Source organism: Amblyomma americanum, chromosome 5 (assembly GCF_052857255.1).
Source record: "Amblyomma americanum isolate KBUSLIRL-KWMA chromosome 5, ASM5285725v1, whole genome shotgun sequence".
In the NCBI taxonomy this organism is placed as follows: Eukaryota; Metazoa; Arthropoda; class Arachnida; order Ixodida; family Ixodidae; genus Amblyomma; species Amblyomma americanum.
This window is the reverse complement of record NC_135501.1, coordinates 187,400,898-187,426,150: the sequence shown is the minus strand read 5'-3', so window position 1 is coordinate 187,426,150 and position 25,253 is coordinate 187,400,898. Positions and strand designations below refer to the sequence as shown.

Genomic DNA, 25,253 nt, shown 5'->3' with positions numbered 1-25,253 from the left:
ATATCGGCGGACACCTGAACCGCGCCGTAAGGGAAGGGATAAAGGAGGGAGTGAAAGAAGAAAGGTAGAATAGGTGCTGTAGTGGAGGGCTCCGGAATAATTTCGACCACCTGGGGATCTTTAACGTGCGCTGACATCGCACAGCACACGGGCGCCTTAGCGTTTTTCCTCCATAAAAACGCAGCCGCCGCGGTCGGGTTCGAACCCGGGAACTCCGGATCAGTAGTCGAGCGCCCTAACCACTGAGCCACCGCGGCGGGTTAATCGCCAGTTGTTGACTCGTATTTTCGGGGTAGAGGTGTTTGCAAGCAGAATTATTCATTAAGACAGTAACATGGTAATATATGGATTGGGTACCGTACTCTGCATTCCCGGTAAGAAGCGCCATGTCACAGTTATGAAACGTAGTAAAAAAATAAGTGAAAATGAGCCCCCCCCCCCCCCACACGTGGCAGCCCGTGACGCATTTGTTAATGCAAAAGCATTAGAAGCCTAATTCGGCCAAAATGCGTCGTCGATAACAGGAGTCACCTGTCGCCTGAGGGAAGTGACGTCACCAGACGGGAAGTGACGTCATTTGCATTGGAGGTATCGACATCTTCTAATGCAATATATGATTACATGCAGTGGGTGGCTGGCCGACATCTTAGATTTACCTAATATTTTTATATGTCATCGTCTTATCACTGGACCAAGAAAAGCGACCTGCAGTGATTTAGGTCCGCAAAAAAATATTTGAAAGCACAAAAAATTATTCATCAAAGAGATGCGCACTTTTGTTTTTGTCAAAACGTTGGTAACTGCCTTAGAGTGCCGCCCAGTTATTTTTGTAGGTTTCTACACCATATTCCCTTTTCTAAAATGTCGAAAACTTGGCGCAGGGAAGCTTTTTTCCAAACTAGGAAGTTTTGCATATAGAAGAAGAAATAAGCTACAACATAACGTAGCTAAAACGTAGCTACAATAAGCTACACTCACCACTGTGCCCCATATCCATATGGCCAGTCTTTACTTTTCCATGTAGAACTATGTGCCTTGAAAAACTCATCAAACATGTGCTGCGTTTTACCATGCAAGTGATGCCTTATATGAACAGCGGTAAACATGTTTGCTTACTGACTCTCCCTCCACTACATACGGCGCCTCTCTTTTGTCTTTTACTCGTTCGTTCCTTCCCTCAAGGCGTGGTTTACGTGTCTACCGAGAAATAATAATAATTGGTTTTTTTGGGGAAAGGAAATGGCGCAGTATCTGTCTCACATATCGTTGGACACCTGAACCGCGCCGTAAGGCAAGGGATAAGAGAGGGAGTGAAAGAAGAAAGGAAGAATTAGGTACCGTAGTGGAGGGCTCCGGGATAATTTCGACCACCTGGGGATCTTTAACGTGCCCTGACATCGCACAGCACACGGATTTTGTGCGCGCGTGCGTGCAGAATCTGACGCAAGAATCGCAAGCAGGCGGTGAATGGTCTTGTAATATTTTGTTTTATTGAGCCCAGACCCACAGCGTCTCCTTGTACCTCCTGCTGACAAACCTTGGGTCCAGCTCTGGCATGGTGATTGGCACGTCGGGCACAATACTCGTGGTTCCGTAGCCTAGCGTCGCGATGGCGGGCACGTTGATGAAGCGCATTCTGTAAAAAAAAAAAAGCAGAATTTTATGTGGGGAGACAAAAGAAAATCACTAAAGGTTGGCTCTGAGATGCGATTAACAGTTCACTGAACTGGCTCCAAACCTCGCCGCTCCCGCCAGAACGCTAGAACAGAGTTTGCTTTTATTACGTCAGATGGCGCCACCGGGTCCGTGTTAATATTGTTTTCTATTCATCTCGACCGCAAAGAGCGCGGTAGTTTGAAGATGTGTGTGTAAAATTTTTCATTATTGTACACTAGAATCTCCCGTGAGGACATTTGTCAGTAATATTTAGAAGCAGTAATTTCAATTCAACACCTTAAGTTCTCCAACAACCTTACAACCTTATTTCCTTATTTCAGTCTATAGACGCCTCCACGTTTTCCGCTGGCTAACACAATGACTATTTTTTGTGCTGTGTGCATATGTTTAAACATTTTGCTAAATATAAATTCCGGCTGTGTGTGGCTCATGTTACGACCTGGGGAATAAAACAATCTCATTTTACTGCAGCTAACTTCCGAATTTTTGTTTTCTTATGCACAAGCGCTTAAATGGCGAGATTTGCTTTCCCCAATTTAGAAAACGCTTTGCGACCTACGTGTTCTTGAGTCTCGTTAAGCAAAGTGTGAAAAAAAAAGTCATCAAAGACGAGGATAGTTTCTTCTTCGAGACATAAGAGTAGACATAAGAGGCTTCATTCGCGTTCTGCTGTACACGCTCTGCTTTTACCAACGCGGCTTATGTGGCTGTCTAGTGACGTGTGTTTGAAGCGACTAAATCGAGTGTTTGATTTATTCAATAAATAAATAAAGATACACAAATCTTAGACCACGAAAAATGTTGTATACCACACACGTATGACGGCGGCACAAGTTTGGTGGTGACACACGTCTGGTGAAGACAGTCGCATGGTGCGAGATATGTGGCATGATTGGTTTGGTTTATGGGGGTTTAACGTCCCAAAGCGACTCAGGCTATGAGAGAAGCCGTAGTGAAGGGCTCCGGAAATTTCGACCGCCTGGGGTTCTTTTACGTGCACTGACATCGCACAGCACTCGGGCCTCTAGAACTTCGCCTCCATCGAAATTCGACCGCCGCGGCCGGCATCGAACCCGCATCTTTCGGGCCGGCAGCCGAACGCTGTAACCACTCAGCCACCGCGGCGGCCTATATGTGGCGTGAGATATGAAGGGTATCGAATCTCGGAGGCCAGGCTTAAGCGCCACGTTTTCAGCTCAAGAATGGAAGGACGCCGTGTGTGGGTGTTTGGCTCATGAGGTTTGTATACAGTATCAAGTCTCATATTCGGCCACGAGTGCTTACCTTCTGCCGATCACTCGATCGATGAACGCGCGATAGGAAGGGCGTACCAGGTGGGGCTGGAGCACGCCCTGGACAAAAAAAAAAAAAGGAACGACTCATACAGACGTGTACTGCCTCACAACCGGAGATGGAGTAACGTCGGAGGTAGTTGTTGAAGAGGTAAGGCACCGCGTATACTGCTGGCAAAACGTAAGCAGCTCAGGAAACGAAGGATGGAAATATGTAGAGGGGGCGGTCCCATTTGAACCGCATATTTCTTGGGCTTTTTCATCGAAACAATAGGGTATAGGGTGTTTTTCGCATGTAGGCTTTCTAGCTTCGAGATTATATTCGATATTATTTACTCCTTCAACAACTCCTGGCTCTTAGGTCCCAGATTCATAGTGTGTATGCATATTTGTCACTTTCGATAAATGAGCACGTCTTGTAGCAAACGCGCGTCGTCTTTTAAACATTTGTTTAAGCTCTGTATGTACGTCGTTCAAGCGCTATTTCTTATTGCTTTCATTTCACCTGAGCATAAATTTACTCCACTTTCGAAATGAAGCAGACGACACTTATCACCCAAGCTTAAGTTTATTCCACTTTCGAAATGAAGCAGACGACACCTACCACCTTAAGTTTATTCCACTTTCGAAATGAAGCAGACGACACCGACCACCTTAAGTTTATTCCACTTTCGAAATGAAGCAGACGACACCGACCACCCGAGCTTAAGTTTATTCCACTTTCGAAATGAAGCAGACGACACCTACCACCCGAGCTAAAGTTTATTCCACTTTCGAAATGAAGCAGACGACACCTACCACCCGAGCTTAAGTTTATTCCACTTTCGAAATGAAGCAGACGACACCTACCACCTGAGCTTAAGTTTATTCCACTTTCGAAATGAAGCAGACGACACCTACCACCGTGAGGAGAACACCGCAGCAAATGGCGAAGAGTGCCGAGTGGGTACCTTCGGAACCGGAAGGCAGGATGCCGGCCTCCTCGCCACGACTGTAGCAAACCTGAGCAGTTCGGCATGGCAAGGAAAGGAAAGTGTAACAAATAGCATCGTGAAAGCGAAAAAAAAGAGAAAAAGTCAGGATCAACCTTCAAGGGACCCTGATGACAATGTTGAGTTGACCTTGCCTGATGACCTTTACCACTGCCTAACAACAAAACGGCTGCTTTCAGTGAAAACGAATCTCTTCTAAGCAGCCCGAAATTTTGTAAGGGGGGAATTTCTTTAGACAGTCTATAGACTGTTCATAGACCTGTCTATAAACTCTCTATAGACAAACCCTAAAGAACAGTCTATAGGCAATACAACTCCTATAGCCAGTCTATAGACAATGTATAGATTTATGGCCATACACTTTTAGTACTTTTTCCTATAGCCTTTCTGAGACTATGAATAGACAATGTCTATCGGAAGGCAATAAGGCAATAGAGTCTATAAGAAGTCTATAGACTCTCTATAGACATACCCTAGAGAACAGTTTATAGGCAATACAAATTCCGTAGACAGTCTAAACAATCTATAGATTTATGGCCATGCACTTTTAGTATAGTTCTGTCTATAGACAGTCTATAGACTGAATACACAAAAATATCTATAGGAAGGCAATAGAATCTATAAGAAGTCCACAGAATGTCTATAGACCATTTTTGCAAGGGAGGGATGGCCCCGTGAGATTCGTGGCGGGGTTTGGCGGCGAAAGCGGGGGGGGGGGGGGGGGGGGGACGAGCGGAAATGCAGTGAAATTCCAATACGTTTCGGCAACGTTCTGAATGAAAACTTCTGCTATCACTGGCAACCGTGCTCGCTTCCCAGTGACCCAAGGCATCCGGATCGGCATGTCATCAACACCCATCGTCGATAAGAACTGCTGGAGTGCTCCGTAACTTTTCAGTGGGCGTGGAAACAGCTTCGTGACGTGTGGCTATTCAATTTCGTCCGTTTCTTTGCCCAGGTGAGTCACAGTTCTTGTCTATATGCGAGTAAATCGGACTGCATGTGCTTGCCTGCTGCTGTTAGCACGCCCGGGAATACCGTTGTCTTTGCTAAGTGAGTGCGTCATTGTCATTGTCTTAGTGCGGTGGAACTAATGGTGCATTTTCCGATTTCGGGCATATGTATAGTGCGGGGTGAACCACTCTTAGGGTTAACACGTCAGTATGTGGCTGCGCTCTTCGGAATGCCCGTGCGTTCGACACGGCCGCACACCGAAGCAATGTGGCGCACGCGCAACGGGCCCTGTAGGTGGCGCTTTGTGCCGACTGCCACTTTGACGCACTAGGGGGGCACACACTCGCAATTGCTCACCTCAAGAGTGGATCACCTTACGTCCCTGAAGCCTGATTAGTCACTGCTTTTAAGGCACAAAAAGTTTTAAAAGCGTCTCAATGATTATGATTTATCAAACGCGTGACCAGCGCATCTGCTGCATGCTTTTGGGATTTGCGATGCAAACGGAACGACTTCGCCAACACCTGTGTTAAGAGCCCCCCCTGGACGGCTCCTCGGTGCCGGTGACGTCACCAGTCACGTTACGTTACGTGGCCGGTAACGTGGCGGTGACTTGACGGCCACGTGACACCACGGGGCCGGCCATGAGATATCACGTGGCCCGCAATTAACGTGACGGTGACGTAGTGACCACGTATGATGACCACGAGTTGGTCACGTGATGTGCGATGCCAACTACTACGCCGCTCAGGCCACAAGTGAGTCACTAATAGCTTTGTTGCACAACGGATGACTGCTGTTGTCACCAACGGCCGTTAAAGCAAATATACTGTGGTGACAAGCGCGATTCTTCAATGCATAATAATAATAATTGGTTTTTTTGGGGAAAGGAAATGGCGCAGTATCTGTCTCACATATCGGCTGACACCCGAACCGCGCCGTAAGGGAAGGGATAAGGGAGGGAGTGAAAGAAGAAAGGAAGAGAGAGGTGCCGTAGTGGAGGGCTCCGGAATAATTTCGACCACCTGGGGATCTTTAACGTGCACTGACATCGCGCAGCACACGGGCGCCTTAGCGTTTTGATTCTTCAATGCACCGAACAGAAAACTAAGCCGTCGGCGTCCGAAGATTCAGGTAACTTTTACATCGCTAAGTATAGTGCACTTTTATCGCGCAAGTGATAAAAAGCAATAGCTGAACGTGTTAAGTTAAACAAAGCAAAATCACGTCACTCGACGCCATCATGACCGTCATAAGTTTGAATCTGAGTGGCGGCAAATGCATTTGAACTTTAACTGCAAATTCCTGAGCAACGCAAGCGTATTTTGCTCCCAAACATACGTCAACAGAGTAAAGAAAAGGTCAGCCATCGGATTATGCTATGAAGAAAAACTTGGTCTCTTTTAAGAGGACCTGAATAGTGATGCGATGGAACATAAGACGTTATATTTATTGATATATAAGCACTCTGACATGCAAGAAGGGCCGCAGTGTTGTGGGACAAAGAGGTACCCTTGTGCGAGGTGTGCCACCCACCTCGAGGAACTTGAAGGCGAAGTAGAGCGTGAGTCTGGGGCTGGGCCACAGCGCCAGGCAGAGTCCGGCGAGCAGCGCCGCGGCGGGGTCGTGCCACGCCTGCCTCGAACTGCGTAGCCTCAGTATGCACCGGGTAAGCTGCACAAGGTCACCTTTGAGCAGTAGTACTTGAGTTGAGCAAACTCAAGACAGCAGTTTGAGCAAACTCAACCTCTGACTTTTCTTCGATGCTCTTGGCGAGTGCTTGCTTTTCAACATGCAATATGAATATCCCTCGCCAGACCGGTTAATGTCGAACCCTGAATTACATTACTTTGGATTTTCGCGTATTAATTCTTAGACCCACCGTCCTGCTTTTCCTCTCTAGGTCCTCAGTCATGCTTTACATTTCGTCCCCTTAGTTGATTAGCTAGGTAACATCATCAGCCAATCGGAGATTGCAGAGGCGTATTCTCCTTAACTCCCATCCCCAACTCATCCCAATTCAGTTCTCTGAATACCTATATACTGTAAGCACGCAGTGAATAGTACTAGAGAGATCGTCTCTCCGTATACATGACGCTTTTCCCGATAGGGATTTTATCAATTTCCCTACGGCGCATTGTGCTGGCCATGGTGCTGGCTGTGCAGTTGCTATTTTCCAGTACCTTTACATATTCCTCTTCCGCACCTGCATGGTTACGCACGCCAGCATGACTACTGAAATTTCGAATGAGTCAAAGGCTTTCTAGTAAGATTTCAGTATAGGGGTTGGTTATATTCTCATTTTTCTGTTACCTAATTGACGGCGTAAGTATGGCGTATCGTCCAGTAGCACTTTCGAAAGCAAGCCTGGTCTTTTGACTGACTTAAGTGTAAGGTTGCTCTCATTAATTAGCGATTACCTTAGAAAATACCTTGTAAACAACGGGTAGTAAGATGACGTTCTGTAAGTACTGAAGTCCTTGACATATCCTCCTAATTCTTTTAGATTAAGACAGTGTCTGCGTTCTTTCAAAATTCAGGTACTCTCGAGGTGGTGACGCATTGCGCATACAGGGCGGCAAGGTTCTTTAGCACAATATACCCACCGTCCCAGATTACATGTTCAGTCACTTGACCCTCACCTGGTGTTTTTCCTTTCTACTTTGCTAATAAGGCTTCGTTTGCTTTCTTCTTCGTTAACATTAGGTGTCCATTTACACCATTCCACTGCCTTCACCATTAGCTTCATGACTGAGTTGGCTACCGTACAGATGCGCGTAGAATTCCTCGTCTGCTTTCACTACCTTATCCATATTGTCACCGATAAACGGTCGAAGCACTCAAAACCAGGTTTAATTAGACGTGCTGGGAGTGCAAGACAGCAGTGAGCTCGAGCGAGGAAGAAGACAAAAACCTCTAGCCCCTCGAGAGCGCAAGGCATGGCAAGTCCCATCTAAAACAGTTCGGCCGCGGTATGGCGCCACTGTATTGATTGGGACTGTGGCAATATTTGTAATTACATTGCCTTCCTTGGCTCCTAGTGCGTACGTCTGATTATTGCCCATGGCTAACTCCCCGTGACCGCATTTGAGCTGTCTACTTTCTTTAAAGCCTGATCGATAATCTCCGAATTATACTTTCTTGTGTCGTTTACCTTGCACTTATTAATTAGCTTTGACAGTATTATGCTGCCAATTGTATTCTAGTTGTGTGGTTACATGCTTTCATACTCTGGCCTTTCTTAGCTAAATCTTTCGTCTCCTGAGATAGATTGCCAGTATCCTGTCTGGCTACCCTACACCGTGCTTCTATTGCGCTCATGGTAATTGCATTTGTAATACTATCATTCAGGCAGAGCACATTTGTTCTAGAGCAAGATCCTGAATTCCTCTACCTTTTATCTTACCACTTGTTCGTTTTTATGCTTCTTACGCTCTCGTTTCCTTTTTCCTTATATGCTAATTGTAGCGCCATCTATGGTCGCTACAAATCACTTTGCCTAAAGCTCCCACATCCTACATGACTCCGGGATGGGCGCGCATTATGAAGTCTCACCGCTCGGACTCCTCCAAGAAATTAGCTTCCGGCTCTCTTGTTTGAGGAATAAGGCATCTATGATTCTTAAGGTATTTCGCTCTGCGAAATTTATTCTTAGCTCCCCCCCCCCCCCCCCCGCGCGCTATTTCTAGACCCTATACAATAGTCCCCTACTGCCTTGTCACCTGTCTGCTCCTTGCCCACATTCGCATTGAACAGTGTACCGGGTTTTAGATTACTCGTTGCCGAGTGGCTTGCTTGTTAAGCCTCGAAAAGAAGCCCAGGAAGCAGAGGCAAATGTTCCCTATAAAAGTCTCTCGATAACGCCACAACTTGTTCTAACAAATTTGGCTCTTGTTACGTGAAGCACCCTGTACGCAAGACAACTTACGCTGTACACGGCTCCAAACGAGCCCAAGAAGAGGCCGGGCCGTGGGTCGATGCGACGTCCCCACGAAAAGATGAAAGACGCCGCACTGCCGATGCTGCCGAACATCACGAACCTCTGCGCAGTGGAAGGAAGAAATATGCCTACTCTTCGGCCCACTGCTTTAGTTTAATAGGACACGGAGGACAACAATGGTGCCCTACGTAGATCGATCAACACGTTCTAATGGCACACACACTACTTTTCTAGGCTGTTAGAACTTTAATAAGCTGTAAAAAATAAAAAAGAAAAGAAATGCTGCAATGGGCTGTTTTCATGAGCGAACTGCGATGACTTCAAGGTTTTTTTTTTGTCCATGGACAAGTTTGAGGCTCGACCACGACAGAATTCGTTTCTACTCATCCACTTCCAGGTTGTAAAATTAATCCCTTAACCAACCGATATATACAGAGCATCCTACATGTAGGACACCACTTTTTTTTTTTTTCGTCGTGAATCTAAGAGATTGTTCTGTGAAAAGCATGCGCCCACTCAGGTAGGTTTTAGAGGCTATAAAGCTGTCTGTTTCAAGAGTTGCGTTGTGTGCTTTCATGCAGAAAGATTGTGATTCTTAAAAATAAAATTTGCCCTATGCAGTAAGGAAACCACTGTGTGGGATGAGAACTGTGATCTTAAAACCGATGTCAAATGTTCTAAGCGTTACCAGACGCAATAGATAGCGTTACCTGCCTAGAATCCTACATTGTAGGACGGCTCAAGTGTAGGTGTTTAGAAAATTATTTCCATAACTAAATGGATGATTACGAGTTCTGAAGTAAATAAGCATTTTATAAAAAAAAAATAATTTCTTTCAAATTCCTGAAGTTTCGGCATTTATGGGTAAATTATTTGAACTTTCAGCATTGTAAACCATTTTTTTCTTAGTGCGAATGAACTGATTGATTGATTGATTGATTGATTGATTGATTGATTGATTGATTGATTGATTGATTGATTGAACCCTCCTCGTTCTCTAGTTCGCATTCGTTCAGATACGCGAACTGTTCAGATTTACTATCCTTGCAGCGTATTGCCATGCAGCCTTTGAGCGTACCGTGAGCGAAGCTGCCAGGCAGGACAGAGCCGTCCGGAACTTGTGGTCGTCGATTCCTGTGGTCGGCGCCGAGCCCCCACTGCCGTGCTTGCAAGAGATTGGCTGGAAGCCCAAGAACAGTCTGCCAGCATCGTGTAATAATAATAATAATAATTGGTTTTTGGGGAAAGGAAATGGCGCAGTATCTGTCTCATATATCGTTGGACCCCTGAACAGCACCGTAAGGGAAGGGTAAAGGAGGGAGTGAAAGAAGAAAGGAAGAGAGAGGTGCCGTAGTGGAGGGCTCCGGCATAATTTCGACCACCTGGGGATCTTTAACGTGCACTGACATCGCACAGCACACGGGCGCCTTAGCGCTTTGCCTCCATAAAAACGCTGTACGCACGGAAAGCTTTTGTAAGTTGGCTTTTTCTATTTTTTGTGCACGTTCTTTAAATGAGGCAACTCAGCATGCTGTGAACTAACAGACAGTTGCAAAAATTGCTCGTTGATTTAATACTTTCTTAGTTCTACCTGAAGCTTGCCAAGCGAATTCAATTGGTTTTGAGCGGTTTAGAAATTCACATTTACCGCAGCTCAGCACGTGCAGTCACGGGTTACCAAATGCAAGATTTCTGCACCCCGATGCTTTTGCAGCCTTAATCTAAACATGCTATATTTAAGTCAGTGAGTGCAACATAACAGACAAAATTAATAGGGTTTTCAGACTGGTTTTCCATTAGAACTCAGTTTTTTCAGCAAACCTCGCTGTCCTAGGACCGGACAATTCATTTAGTCCTCGCACTCAACACGCGCTTTCAATGTCTTCTTGAAACCTAAGCGAAATTTGCATATCGGAGTTAATCAAAATATATTTCTCAAGTATAAATGTTCACCAGAACGCAAAAAAAGCCACAATAGGTCCGACAGTTATTTCTCTAAGGACTTTCTCCACGCTTTATGCTACAGGTCTCTGTGCCTTCGGAAACATACGACAATATATTTGGACACATGATTCTAATACGTGCGCGACAAAATGCGCATTTCATTCGATATTAGAAATAGCTTCAAACGGAAGCTGAAGAAAAACTAGTTATCTGTACACCCGGAACAAAAAGCTGACTGAGAAAAAGCAATCAACTCGGAAGGCGGTTGAGAGCGGCTCTTTTAGCGCACAATTCTTGACATAGTGACCCCTCGGGAACACGATGATTTCCGACCGCATTTGTATTGCAGAACTTGCGTGTTTTTATATGCGTTTTAGAGTTGGACAGCAGTGCATTACATAGTTTACAGGGTTTTTCGGGAGGGTGTACGTAAGGAGGTGCTCTTGCTGGAAGAACTCACAGACCGTAGCGCCTTGAGGCTCAGATCCTTGGACTTGGTTCCCCTGCGGACACGGCGAAGGAGAGATTGAGTTTTTCATGCGTGAGTGCCAGACTCCTAAGAGAAGTCTGAATACATGCTACAGTCGGATACAACTCAAGAACGAAACGGCTTTTCCCCGTCAGTTCCCGTCAAAGGACCCCATTCCAGCCAATGGCGTCGGCCGATTCTCGCCACCCTGCTAGCGTGATAATGAAACGAGTGGTAGATGGAAGCGGGTAGCCCCTCCCTGCACTGTCACGATAGCGGGTTCTTGAGAATCGGCCGACGCCATTGGCTGGAAGGGGGTCCTAGTCGGAGATAAGCCACGTAGTTCTTGAGTTGTATCCGACTTGAGGAGAGGACTAATACGGGCTGGTTGGTATATTTTGGCAGAACGGATGTACGAGCGCTAAAACGGGACAGGAGTAAACGAGACAGACACTTGCTCTGACTAGCAACCAAATTAATCATTTGGTTGGTAGTCAGCTGAAGTGTCTGTCCCATTCTAGCTTGTCCCGTCCTGTTAGCGGCGTTTCATCTTTTCCATCTCAATAAATGTGCGCGTCTGGCTCTCATTTTGGTTTCGACTTATAGGCGGTTGCGCGTTGGGAAGCGTCTGACGGTAACAAATATATCCAGTTTTCCAGCTGAACCGCTCAACATGTGCTAAGTAACGCATTCGTGAAGAGCAATTTAAATTTTGAGACATTTTTTTTTCTCTGTTCTTCTAAGCACATAGCAGTCTATGCCCAGTAGTATACGACGAAGAGAGATGGCTAGAAGTAATGGGAAGAAAGGCTTGCCACGCAAATCACAACCGTTCCCCACTTGCACATATCAGCTTTTACATTGCACATGTAAACAACACGAGTTAGACTCGTGAGGATTTGTGGCGTCCGCGGGGCGCAGCCTTTGCCTTTCTCTTAGATTACCGCAAAACTTGTTTGCTAAGAATGAGAAGCGGGTGTTAAGCTCTGGACATCGTTCGCGCCTGTAGGAAACATTCACCTACGTCTCAGTAGCCGCCTAGCCACCATTTTGTTGTGCATGAAGCCCGGCGAAAGGCCACGCGTGTGTCTCATAGGCTTCCCGCCACATGCTCCGGCCTGCACCGCTGAAGCTACGCTCTGGACGACAAAATGATGCCATGACGTCACATGAATACTGCCTTATGTCGAAACACCTCCTCTCTGGACTGCTGCAAACCGGTTCCGAGAGCTCGTGTTACCGCTTCAATCAAGCTATGGCGCCGAGTGCGCACAACAGTCCAGCGAGCAATATGGCGACGCCCAGGGAACGCTTATTGGAAATGTCTGTAATTTTCCTCGTAAACCATGTGTCATTTGACATAGAAACCTACATTTCTTTGGTAGGAATAGTTGAGAGTGCCTTAAAGAGACCCTGAGGACAAATAGCAGTCTGCCTTTACTGATATCGTTATACAGTCGAACCTGGTTATAACGAAACGGTTTATAACGGAATAATGCATATAACGAAGGAATGACGATTCCTCTTGGGAGCTCGGTCAACACGGGCTATAACGAAGCTACGGCTATAACGAAGTAATCGCCGGACTCATTCAACTTCGTTATAACGAGGTTCAACTTTAATCACAAAAAAGCCACTCACCCCGTCAACGAAGTTTTTATAAGCTGAAAAAAAAAATCAAATAGCAAAATACGGGTGTCGCCACCTTCCGGACAATTTCGCAAGTAAAATGCATGCGTCGACACCGATTTTAGGTCGCGAATCTCGGAAGCTAGGCTACACCGCCATTAACTTCACAATGGTGGAAACTCGTCCTTTTCGGTAAGAACGTCACGAGTTCGAATCTATACTGGCGGAAAGTTTTTTAATCCAATATTCTCGGTGATTCCCTCGTGTTTTGCTGCCGGGAAAGCGCCAACGTAGCAACAAAGAGGCAGAGAAGCAATTTTTATGCTGAGAACAATAACTGGATAAAGTTGCCCTTTCCTCGGTGTCCCTTTAAACGGACATGTTTCCTACGACGTTTATTGCGAGCACTGCATGCTTTACAGGAGTATACTCCGAGCGCATAGACTGATGTCAGGATGCCTTTTGATTCCTCAGTCGATAAACCAACATTCACTCTTATTACAGTGACCTAGACGTCACTATATTCCATCTGTATACATTATTACGGGTAACCGGTATAGTTATGAAGTATTTGTCCGAGAGTGCCAATTTCTAAACACCACTACACCCCCATGCCAGTACTACGTAAGCAAATAGCTAGGACCCTGCCTGTCAGTGCCATCAAATAAAACATTTACGGCACGCGTGCGATAACAACGCTAAACTTTATCACTGGCACATTAGAAGAACCTGTTGGGCGAACTGGTTCGTAGTCATAAAACGAGAGAAGAGCGGCTGCAAAGACGACCGCAAGTAGGTGGTTGCCCCATCTTATACCTGTGCTACACGGACGTTTCGAATGCCTTCCAAACGAATGTCATTCGACTCGACTGCCAAACCTGCGCTGCTACACGACGTTTTTGAACGGCATTCGGTTCACATGACATTCGAGTCGACGGAGCTCCGCGGAGACATTCGAGATTTTGGAATGCCTTCGAGGCGCAAGCGCGACTACTCTCTACCGCAGAGTCTTCGCGCCATTGGTGGCAGCATAAGTTTTGAAGAGCAAATACGTTCGTTAAACGATGAAATTTTTAATACTATTTATATAGGCTACACGGATCTTTTTCAGAAGTTTTGTTAGCAAGCAAATATTTACCGCATACTCTGGCACCCATCGTAGGAAAGAAAGGCAGCCATTTTGGCCCGGTGCCAGTTTTTTCACTTTGTGCTGTTGCTTTTGCTGTGTTTTGTCTTTTTATTTTGTGTGCGTGTGCGTCTGTGTGTACATATTAAGCGAGCTTTTTTTTTATTCAGTGAAGTTTATTGCACTTTTTCGATTTTTGCGACAAACGCAGGAGATAGAGCCCAATGTAGCCAACAGACCGCACACAAAAAATGGCAGGGCTATGGGCTTGGGCCTCTGTTAGAACAGAGGCGTTTAGTAATGAATAAATAGTAAAATTTATTAGAAATGGCAAATTGTTTTTAAAAGTAGCAATTTTATAGCGGAATATAACTTTACAAATTAATTGTTGCTTCTATATTTGTTTAAAACAAAACTTGACGGTAGCAGCGCCCCTGTAGCTTGGCGGCAGAATACTGAAGCTTTCGAATGCTTTTGGAATAGTCGTGTAGCACCGTGCGGTTCCGTCCAGTCCGAATGTCATTCGAAGTTTCGAATGGCGTTCGACTCGAATGCCATTTCAACGTACCCGTGTAGCACAGGTATTGTTTGTGGTCGTCGTTTGAAGTGCTTCCTGCTCTTTTACCTCCACTCTAAAGACGCATTGCCTCCGGTGCGACTCACTACAATATGGTACTATCATTTGTCTGGCTACAAGTACGAAGCTGAATTTGCGTTAAAACACCCTGCTTCGTTGGCTCTGCGGACGAACTGTAATTCTTCGGAGCGTCGCGACGCACGTGTAGCTTTGGTGACGTCATATGAGGCGAGGCGGGGTGAGCGGTTGCGACTGTATACGCATAGCTTCAGTGAGAGAAACGCAGAGCGCCGCGCATTTCCGCAGCCATCATTTGAGTCGGAGCGCGCACTGCATTTTCCTTAATTGCTGGGGAGTCGCGCGGCTCATTCGCCGCCGCCGCGAGACAATGAGGAGGAAAGTTTGCGAGAGCTCCCCAAGAACCGCGCTTTCTGAGATCCGTGCAAGGCAACAGAACAAAGAGGGTTGGTCGGTCGGTCTCGGCGTTTTCTTATGAAACCGCGGAGAGCCTTGGAAGCACGCGATGACGGTGACAGCGCCGCCTGACTCACTGTTTGCGTAGCCCGTTTAAAGGAAGATGATGACGACGCTGACTCAAGAAGGGGATACTTTGTCGCACTTGATTTGGATAGAGTTCTAGAAGCTATACCAGGTGTTGCAAGCAAGGCTTCAAGGAATTTTCAAAAATATGTGGGTTTTTTGCGGCATGGTATTGCCAGTGTTGGCGTACGCCAGAAAACCGGCGAATCATCTTAACTAGTAAGGTGGTTAACTAATTTCCGATAATTAACGTTTAACCATCAGAGTTAGGTGTCTAGTTGCAATTAGAGATTTGTAGCCGGCTGTTAGTAACCGCCATATCAGTTTTTATAACTTCGAAAAGCTATTACCCTTGTCGCTGTGGCTCGACAAAATTTGGCTTTTCCGACTAGTTACGTGCACTGGATGGGGGTTGCTTTGCCTGCATGCTTTCGAAAGCGCATATATTTTCACACGATGCAGCCATATTTTGTCGGGCCACGGCGGCGACCATACACACTACTCTGGAGCAGGACGAACTGTTTCTTCCGCTTCGAGCATTTTGAGAAAGCTGCGTACAGGTTTTCTTTCTAGCCGTAACTCCGTGCATGAGCGGATGCTAATGAGTAATTAGCACTATCGATACCGTAATAATATACGAAAGAAACATCATAAACGCAGTTCTTGCGATTATTATAGGGCGTGGTCTCTACTAGATAACTCGCGTTCACAGCGCCGATTGGTCGTGAAGTGTTCTTATGGTAGGTGCGAATAGCTTCAATACTTCGGCTCCTGATAACACAGTGGTTTGTTATAAGATAACGCCGGCTACCGAGAAGGAATAAAAATCGGGAACAACAATCGGGTTATACCTACCGAGCCATCCAGACGACTCCGGCCAGGCTAACGGCGAACAGGGGCACCTGCGAAACGTCATTCGCGTTGGAGAGGGCATCGAGGCATGAAACTGTGAGAGCACTCGTCGACATTGCACCCACTGTGGCAAGAAGTGATCCCAATAGTTGTCCAATAGTTGGCACGGTTTAGGGGAAACTTAATCTATACCAGCCTTCCACACGACATCGCTGTAATCACCTGTGCATCAACATTTACGAACTGTTTAGCTACTATATTTGACAGCGAATAATTTATGCACGTTACGTGTTTTCTTTGTTTATTAAATCGGCGTTATGCATGTAACCCACCCCTTACGTAATGCCCCCAATCCCGCGAGCCTTTAAGGTAATAAAGTGAAGTGAAGAGTAGCACAGCTAAGTAACACCGACATCACGCAGCAGATTTTGTATTTAGTGGGATTTATTTTAAGGCCGATTAAAGAAAACTACGTAAATGGTTCTTTGATCTAAACATTTCAGCCGGCTATTATTCAAGACGATCTACAAATTTCGAACTGAGACTTTATGTTTGAAGCTAATTGGGCCTTATAATTAAACTTGCGGAACAAAAAAAAACAATTATTGCAGATACGTGACTGTCAACGGCACTCGGCTGACTCGACTCTGCTAGGACACATCGTTCTTTTTTAATTTAAAACATGGATTCCTTTAGGTGGGACACGCAGTATAGCCGAGCATTGTGGACGTCTGTGGTTCGATATGAAAGAGGCTATTTTTCCCCCCTGTCAAGAGCGTAATGAGGATTATTCTTATTAACGGAAAGTATCTCACAGGAGTCGGGAAGCGAGGTTCGAGCTTGTGCTTGAGGAGTTATCTTCGATCAATGTCGTTTCGCTGGTCTCTTTCATACCAGGGCGCATTGTACACCTATTTTCAACTTCGAAAGGAATCACGTGGGGAAGAGTTGGCTCCAACACTCCAGCGATACCACACGGTTCGAAGCCGGCTGGGTCACCACCGGACGCGAAATTACTTCCTTCAAGAAGCGCATTCTGCCCTGGGCGATTTCTCAGGGGCCTTCCGCGGCCCGCAAGCGGCTTGTATCCAAAGGTAGTGATTTCGTCCGCCAGCTTATATTAAGGATGCGCGGTCTTCACACAGCTTAGTTGTTGAGGAATAGAGTGGTTAATGAAGCTGTGAATTTTATAGCCCCGGGGCCGAGGCAAACTTTTTTGTTCAACCACGAAGAGCTTCGACAAAGCTGAGGGCGTCTGTATGTCCTGCAGACCGCTTCGTTTCTTTGTATTGTGCGCTAGAAATCTGCAGCCTTTTCAAAACGACTGGTTTAGGAGCGATTTCTCAGGCTGCAGTGAACATGAACGAAATGAAGGCGCCCCCCCCCCCCCAACATTTTTGCAGAGGGGGCAGCGCCCCCCAAGTCTCTAATTGCTTGCACTTGGATCAGATTTCTGACAATTGAAACACTTCAGTTCTAGGACTCTTTTAATGCAAAGCACAGTGGGGCTGAGCTACTTGGCTTCGTAGCCAGTTGTGAAGCATTTCATATATGAGTAACATAAACCAGTCATGTCCCAACAGAAGTCGACTGTCTGACCCGTGTGCATGATCAGGATTATCAGAATTTAAACAAACTATGTACAAACTTCTTTAATGCAATTGATCGCTCCTCGTGCGCACATCTATAAAGCTGCCCATTTCAGTTCGTTTTATATTACCGTGAATCTTGGCACCGTTTGATCGTTGGCATTCAAAACCGCCGGCGCCCGTCTTTATCATTTTGTTTTGTAATGCTAGATGCGACCAGACTTATCTCCATTGATCGTGGCCATGTGCAGATGCCTCCACGTTTTTCCAGACTGTTGTAGTTGCTGTTGGTTCTTTATCTCCAAGGTTTCTTGCCAGCTGTTATACGTTTGGAGACGCCAACATGCCAAGAATATTCAAGCCACTGAGAAGCATCAATCGACAGAGGCTTCAAAGGGCCGTAGACGTGGTTGCAGCGCCACGAGTGCAGGTGGTGGCGACTACAAGGGTCCTCCCCCCCCCCCCCCCCCCCCCCCCCCTGCTGTTTACGGGGTGAAACGGCCGTCCGCTGCCTGAGAACGGCTTTGGTGAACCTGTCGTTTGTTCTAAACGCCGGACCCACCCGGGACATCTTTATCCCGGAGGGGACGGCTGGGGAGCCGGCGAGCGGCGGGGTTGCAAATGAGCCGTGGCAAATGCGGCCGTGTTTGACTAAGCCAACGTCGCCGGAATCCTCGTGCTTCGAAAACAACTTCGTCTTAGACTGTGCTTTTCCTTATACGTGGAACCTTCTGCAAACTGCAGTGGCAACCTTTAGTTCCCACGCTACCGCTGTGAAGTGCAGGTGACTGACCTTCGACGCTTTCATGGGGCCCCCTTCGGGCTATTCATCACTGCTGCCTGGAGAGCGCGGACCATAACTTGCCAGAAGTGGCAAGAGTGTGTTGTTGGGGCCGTCCTGGAAGGCGGACCCTAAAGACTGGACACGTGATCGACGTCACAGTGATTGGACGCATTTTTAATGAACTAAATTCCCCAACTAGGGATCTGGGGACAGCGGACCCTATTTAAGCACCGATCTGGCGTGTGATCAGCCAGCTCCCGATTCACTCTTTCGAACTTTGTAAAAATGTAAATAAACCCTTCAGTCTCTTCTTCACCTCGAAGACCCTCTCATCTCTTCGTCACCCCCACAACAGCAGTCTCCCGATCCGGAACCCGGGGACACCGACCTTGGCGAGAGACGGCACAGGCGAACCAGGTGCCCGCATCTAACACAGCTTTAAATTGAGCGCGGCCAAGAACTGCATGCAATCAGTTCGATGACCGCCCAGCGCGCTTGTGACTATTGCCGCCGCCGAGTCACTCGGTTCTTAGTGGGCGCGAGTCAGCCCCTTAAACAGTTTATTTTGGAAGCCTTTTCGTTGTCTTCCTTACTGCTGGAGTGTCGTCACAACGTGACAGTTTGCATCAACCTTTTAACATTGAAAAATAAAGAAATAATAATGTAAAATTTATTATGTAAATAGCATTAAATAAATAACAAAATAAACTCGAAGTCTTGCCCTCCCACTCAAAAGAAAAGTTCCGGAGTCCCTGTTGCTCGGGTAGGCAACATGGATCACACAATTCCTATGGGGAACCTGCGCTGCCAAGGTGGCACTGTAATTGATCCATTCGGTGACTAAAAATCTGCTTTTGTCAGCCGCTTGGGCCGCTGCAAAAGCGAGAACACATTCTGCGCGATTAGATACCCGCGTTTGGCTGACAGCACTCATTGCCTAGCTTCTCTCGGCGTAGCCCAGATAGCTGACGCACGGCACGTGCGCCTTCGACAGAGCGCGGAAGCTCACGCCAATAAGCGCCTGAAGGTGGCGCGGAAAAGTACCAAGAGTACTACCCAAAACTGCTTGCTCTTCTCGCTAGGCAGTGTGTTATGGCGCTGCAATCGGCACCGCGCAAACTTCAGCTCAAGTTCCCTATACCGGTGGCTGTGATACAAAACTGCCAACTACCAATGCAGTGGCGCATCTCGTAACCGCTGCGCCACTGCGCTGGCAGTGGTATGAGGACTCGCATCCATCGATGAATGTTAATTAGGCAATGACCGATTCTGCATACATGGGCATTAATCCACTGAAGATATCGCGTCATACCCATAAAGCGGATCTTAAGTGGCCCTTCCAATTGAAGAATGAACGCCTGTTTTCGCACGTCTGCTCAGTTTAACTATACGTTAGACGCCTACCAATTTTTTTACTTTCTTTGTTTAGCTGCATGACAACGCTGAAAAGAGTTGGTGAAGAGTTAGTGAGTTTTCGTCTCGAGGAGACAGCGCCCCCTCACCTGAGCGCGGTGAAGACCCTCGGGCAGAACCCCACCGTGCTGCAGCGCCGCAAAAGCCACCTCGGCAGCCTGAAAAAAAAAAAAAAGGTATGCATTGAATTCGAACTCTTACCACTGCCCACGGAGGAAGACTATATAGGAGTGGAAACTCCGTCGTCTGCGGCGACCAGAAAAGGTCGCAAGCCCGCAGCGCCACTATCATGCTGGCGGCCTTGAAAGAAACTACTGAAATACAACGTCACGGCGTGCGCGCGCTGTAGCAAACACCCGTGTCGTCTGCTTGTCGTCTGCTTTGAGCGCGCGTCGGAGCCGCCTGCCTGGGCGCTGCATTTTTTATTCGCTGCGGCTTCCACGACGCGCCGCATGGCGCCGCCACTGCATGCGACCCCGTCGGCGCATACAATTGTGACTTTATCTGGTCGCCTGCGCTCGCTCCCGCTGACGGGAGTTTCACCTCCTGTATAGTCTTGCTCCGTGCCACTGCCTAATGCTGATCGGCGGGCATATTCGTCCGCTGTCTGAGGGAATGACGTCACCAGACCGGAAGTGACTTCACTTCTGGAAAAAGGCACCAACAGCATCTAATGCTACCACATCGCCAACACATAAGGTAATTAGGTGTCCCTGTGTATCTTTAATGTTTCTAACCGGATGCGCCGGCTGAGGTGGCAGTGTTGCTTTGTCGACTACAGAAGGTACCATTTACGATTACCATTTAGCAAGACGATTACCTGGTGCACACCTGATGACGGAATAGCGCTACAGCGCAAAATGCTTGCAAGGTGTCATTTACAATATCCCACAGACGTGCAAAAAGGCAGAAGCGGGACAGACGGGCAAGTGGCTGAATGAGAGGCTGCGAGAGCACTAACTGCGTGCGAATATATATAGCACACCTGGGTAGTCTGGCGACACACTTCGCAAAGTGTCCCAGGACAAAAAGCGACTCCATGCAGCTCGATGTTCCGCAAAACAACCATAACCCGAAAGCAAAAATATAGGACCGTAAGATAAATAATTGAAGCCTTTTCTATGATGACCATGCAAGAAGATGAATACGTTAGCAGCCCATCTATCGCACTCGCCAAAAAAGAATTCTCCTATCTCAAAACAAACAGCCCAGAAAGCATCCTGATCAATCCGTCCTAGTGATTGTTGGAAAAAAAAAATGCCATTGTGTGTGCCCCTCTCTTTTTCCCACGAAATACCTCTGCCCGCTCGAAAAATGAACTGTTGGAAGTAAGCGCTAGGCCTGTGTATTCCTCTGTCCTTCGTCCACGAAAATGTCCTCTTTAGCGCTGTCAAGTTCAAAATTGCACGTCGCACCAGCTCACCCTAATCATCGTTATTTTGTCGCATCTTCTTGTTCGTAGCTGTCTGTCTAAAGGTACCGAGGTCGAAAGGTTTAAAGGTCTTAAAGTTTAAAGGCATCTCACTGTATGTCAAAACAGAAGGGAAATAGTGAAGCACATCTCAAGGCTGCACTCTACAGACGCATTCCTCCTAATTTCTGCAAACGGGATGATTTTTTTTTGTCGCAGTCCATTACAACTAAGAAACGGTCACGTGGCTTTTAGCATTGGTACACCGCAGTGTACAGCCGGCCTCGGCGAAAGGCAGGTGTGTGAAAGAGGCACTCACCAGTCGCAGCATGGAGAGGAGGAGTGCCTGGACTCTGCGATAGAAAATGCACGCGTCCCAGAACTGAACGTCAGTTTTAAAGACACTATGTGCGTTCAATGAATTTGATCGTGGTGAAATTGCCTTGCCGTAGAAGCGTGAGCGACTCGCGACACGTTTAATTATTAAATAGTGATGTAACGAGCACATTTGTGATGCCCTATACTCCGTTCCATACATCAGGTGTAACGCTGTGAAAGGTATGGAAGTAGTCCGGACGGGAAAATAAAGGGAGGCGTGTTACTCCGCGCTTGTTCTGTGTCCGAGTGGACTATGGCACGATGAAGCGACAGCGTGTTGTCAGCAATAAGAGTGCATTTAACCAAGGTCATGACAAATGTGTCAGGGGGTAAGCCTACAGGCAAATCATTTATTATGTTTCGCTCGCCACAAATAACGCACTACTTTTTGGTCGCGGATGCAGACAGCGCAAACAAGAGCGCTAGCTTTGACAGCGTTGCACATGGTGTTTGAAACTGAGTATAGAGATTTAGAAATGAACCGTTTTGTATTACTTAATACGTAGTAGCTGGCTTCTTGGTTCATCATACTACAGCGCATTAGCAACACGGACAAGCAAGACAGACGCAAATGCAGTCGCTGTATTAGTGGCGGGGCAGCTAGCTGTCTTGAAAAAATTGCCTAAAACAATTAAACATTAGTTGGCAACATTGCTTTCGCGATGTCAATGTTATGTGACGTCGTGGCGCTTCAATCTGAGTTGCTAACGTGGCAGTTAGCAACTAATTGTTATCGTATTTGTCCACCGTTCAGGAAATACATTTCATTGCATTTGCTTTATTTTAACTAGGAATAATGAGTGTAGGCCTAGGCGAAAGGTGGAATCAACCAGGAGACAGCCTGGAGCCACGTATGCAGTGCATACGAAACACATTTGCAAGGAATTGAAAGCGATTGTATAGAACTTGTGTGCTTAACAGGAAAGTAGGAAACATTTGAAAGTCACCATGCTTATGCTGAATGTAACAACTCTGTAGAGAGAGAGAGAGAGAGAAACGTTTAATGCAGAGAATGTTTGTGTGGGGCCCTCATTCCAGAAGCCCATTTACTTTTGCCGCCACTCTTGCCCGGTTCGCCAGCGAAAGCTGGTTCTCCGAATGTGAGCTGGACAGCGCCGCCTCCTATAATTATAGTCCTCAGTTGTTGGGTAATTAATTGATTCTTGGCATAGCTGGGTTTTTCTGGCATGCCCTTACCACATGGTATATGTCAGCCAGCCAATTCACAGCGGAAGGCGCAGTGCGGATCATACGAATTTGGAAACATGTACCTGAACTTGACAGGGTTTATATAAGTATTCGATTGCAGTCTCCTCAAAATGACCTCTTGCTCCCTGTTTAGATTTTTGTGCGGTTCGGCGTATGCTTTCTTCGTTAATCTCAAATGTTGGAGTAGCTTAATAGTGGTTCAGAATAATTATGTTCCAGCGAATGTTGGGGGACCCGGGGTGACAGCGCGCGGGCAGAGGCGTGAGCGCCTTCGTTTCCAACATCCCCACAGTGTCCCGGAGTCCATACGACTGTGGATTTAAAGTGTGTATCTCCTTGAGTTCTGAGTATACTGTTTGCGTGTTTACCAATTATTCCTCTGGTATAGTTACGACATGCAATCTGGGAGTCCGCAATTACACACGAGACCTTCCTGGAAACCATCGCCAAAGCAATCGCCGCTTCCTCAGCCTGGGAAATCCGCACTTATTCAGCAAAAACAAAAAATCACTATGACTAAAATGTACGAAGAAAGAACAAAGCGTAAGTGAATAAAAGCACATATTCCAAAGCACAGGTAAAGAAATTTATAAATCGCTTTCCTATTACGCTTTGTCTTACTGTTGCACATGGTGTTGCATACCTACCGCCTCGGCTCCTCGAGCTTGATGCCCAGGTAGGCGGCCGCCAAGCTCGAGAACAGCACCGAGCCAGGAGAGAAGTGGCCCAGGTGAGCGCTGCAGGTCATAGCACGAGCGTTTATTTATTTATTTATTTATTTATTTATTTATTGGAAATACCTACAGCGCCCGAAGGCATTATTGCAGGGGGGATGAGGATACATAACAGAAGAATAGGCCAGAAAAAAAGAGGAAGAAAAAAAAAGCAATACAACAAGGCTTGACACAGTAAGTACAAAATGAATGAAATATGAAACAACAAAAAGACATGACGAAAAAAAAGCCAACTCACCAAATGATGCTGGACCAACAAGAACGAAGACCGCGTGATTAAAAAAGCCAAAAGAAAGCCAACTGCGCACTCATACATCCGACAGTAACGCGCGGAACATAGACTCGGAACGGCACTCAACAATTTCATGGGGCAGGCGATTCCAGTCATTAATGCTAGATGGGAAAAATGCGTTTTGATAAGTGTTAGTTTTGCATTTAATTTATCTAATCTTCCACCCATGGTCAAGTCTGTTTGACCTGAAATGCGGCGGAAGCAAATAATTTTCTTTATATATTTTTATTTTTCGGTGAAAGATTCTGTACAGCATTTCTAACCGGGAGTTGGTACGGCGTTTCCGTAACAGCTCCCATCCCAGCGTGAGTTTAATGTTAGTAACACTGTTGTTAAAATCATCACGGTCAACCACCCGGCAAAGGAGGCACAAGTTGCGGCAGTATGATAGGGTGGAATAATGACTATTTGACATCCACCCGAGCTCAGCCACACGGCTACAAAGAAAAGCTATACAGTTTCCTCAGAAACTGAGCCAACCGGGACGGCAAGCTTATGGTAGGCCGAGGGCGGATTGATCAATAACTCGAAGTGGGAACTGTGTTGGCCAATTGTTTTTAGGGGAATCCCCCAAGGCGGAGTAGATTTGTAATAAGGGAGTAATTACTTTCTTATTACGAATCTACTCCACCTTGGGGGATCCCCCTAAAGATTTGACAGACTATGATAGGGTACATGTCATAAGCATTCAACCAAGGATTTTTTCACAAGCCCAGGAAAGCTGGACCGACGCTTCTAGTTTGTACGTCTGCCACTACGTGCAACGAGGCGCTGAACACTCATAATCAGCGCGGGAACTTCGAACGTTCACAGAAGAGGAAAATATGCAGCGCAAAAAAACGTATGGACGACAAAAGAAATACAAGAAGCACAAACGCTGTGTTTGTCTTTCTTCTGTCGTTCATGCATTTTTTTTTCGCTGCATACTTTCCTCTTCTGTGATGAACCAACAGGTCCAAATTACCACCCTTCATCAGTTCGGACGTTGGGTACAATCGACTGATTTTCTATATGGCCATCGAAAAAAAAAACAAACTGGAAGGGTCACTTAATTTCCGCTTTAGGGGTATGACACGATAGCGGTAATGGGTTAATGCCCAAATATGCGGAATTCGTCATTCATAAAAACCAATTTTTGATTTTCCACCTTCCGGTCGTAACGGCCAGACCAACGGATTTGGAGGAAACTAGGTTGAATAATTAAGGACTTTTGTCTGGGCTATAGTTGGTGCATATCTAAGTGACGGAAACCACGTATTTCTCCTACGTTGTGCTCTTGTCTATGTCGACGAACTCACCGCGATTTAGCCATCATCCTTGTTAGGGTTCGTTTGGTTTATACGGGTTTAACGTCCTAAAGCGACTCAGGCTATGAGAATGAGAGACGCCGTAGTGAAGGGCTCCGGAAATTTCTACCACCTGTGGTTCTTTAACGTGCACCGACATCACAC

General features: G+C 46.5%; 1 protein-coding gene across 1 annotated transcript in view; it reads right to left on the bottom strand.

Annotated features, from left to right (window-relative positions):
• Positions 1-1,452: 1,452 nt before the first annotated feature.
• LOC144133224 (transmembrane protein 135-like) overlaps positions 1,453-25,253 on the bottom strand; it is a 34,841-nt gene continuing 11,040 nt past the window's right edge. Inside the window, exons 3-13 of the mRNA XM_077666124.1 lie at positions 23,424-23,513; positions 21,509-21,542; positions 19,868-19,936; positions 15,996-16,042; positions 11,264-11,302; positions 9,934-10,054; positions 8,844-8,957; positions 6,452-6,589; positions 3,870-3,971; positions 2,962-3,029; positions 1,453-1,636 (exon numbers count right to left, since the gene is read on the bottom strand). Coding sequence (XP_077522250.1) covers positions 1,489-1,636; positions 2,962-3,029; positions 3,870-3,971; positions 6,452-6,589; positions 8,844-8,957; positions 9,934-10,054; positions 11,264-11,302; positions 15,996-16,042; positions 19,868-19,936; positions 21,509-21,542; positions 23,424-23,513 — 970 coding nt within the window. The 3' untranslated portion in view covers positions 1,453-1,488. The remainder of the gene's footprint in view (positions 1,637-2,961; positions 3,030-3,869; positions 3,972-6,451; positions 6,590-8,843; positions 8,958-9,933; positions 10,055-11,263; positions 11,303-15,995; positions 16,043-19,867; positions 19,937-21,508; positions 21,543-23,423; positions 23,514-25,253) is intronic.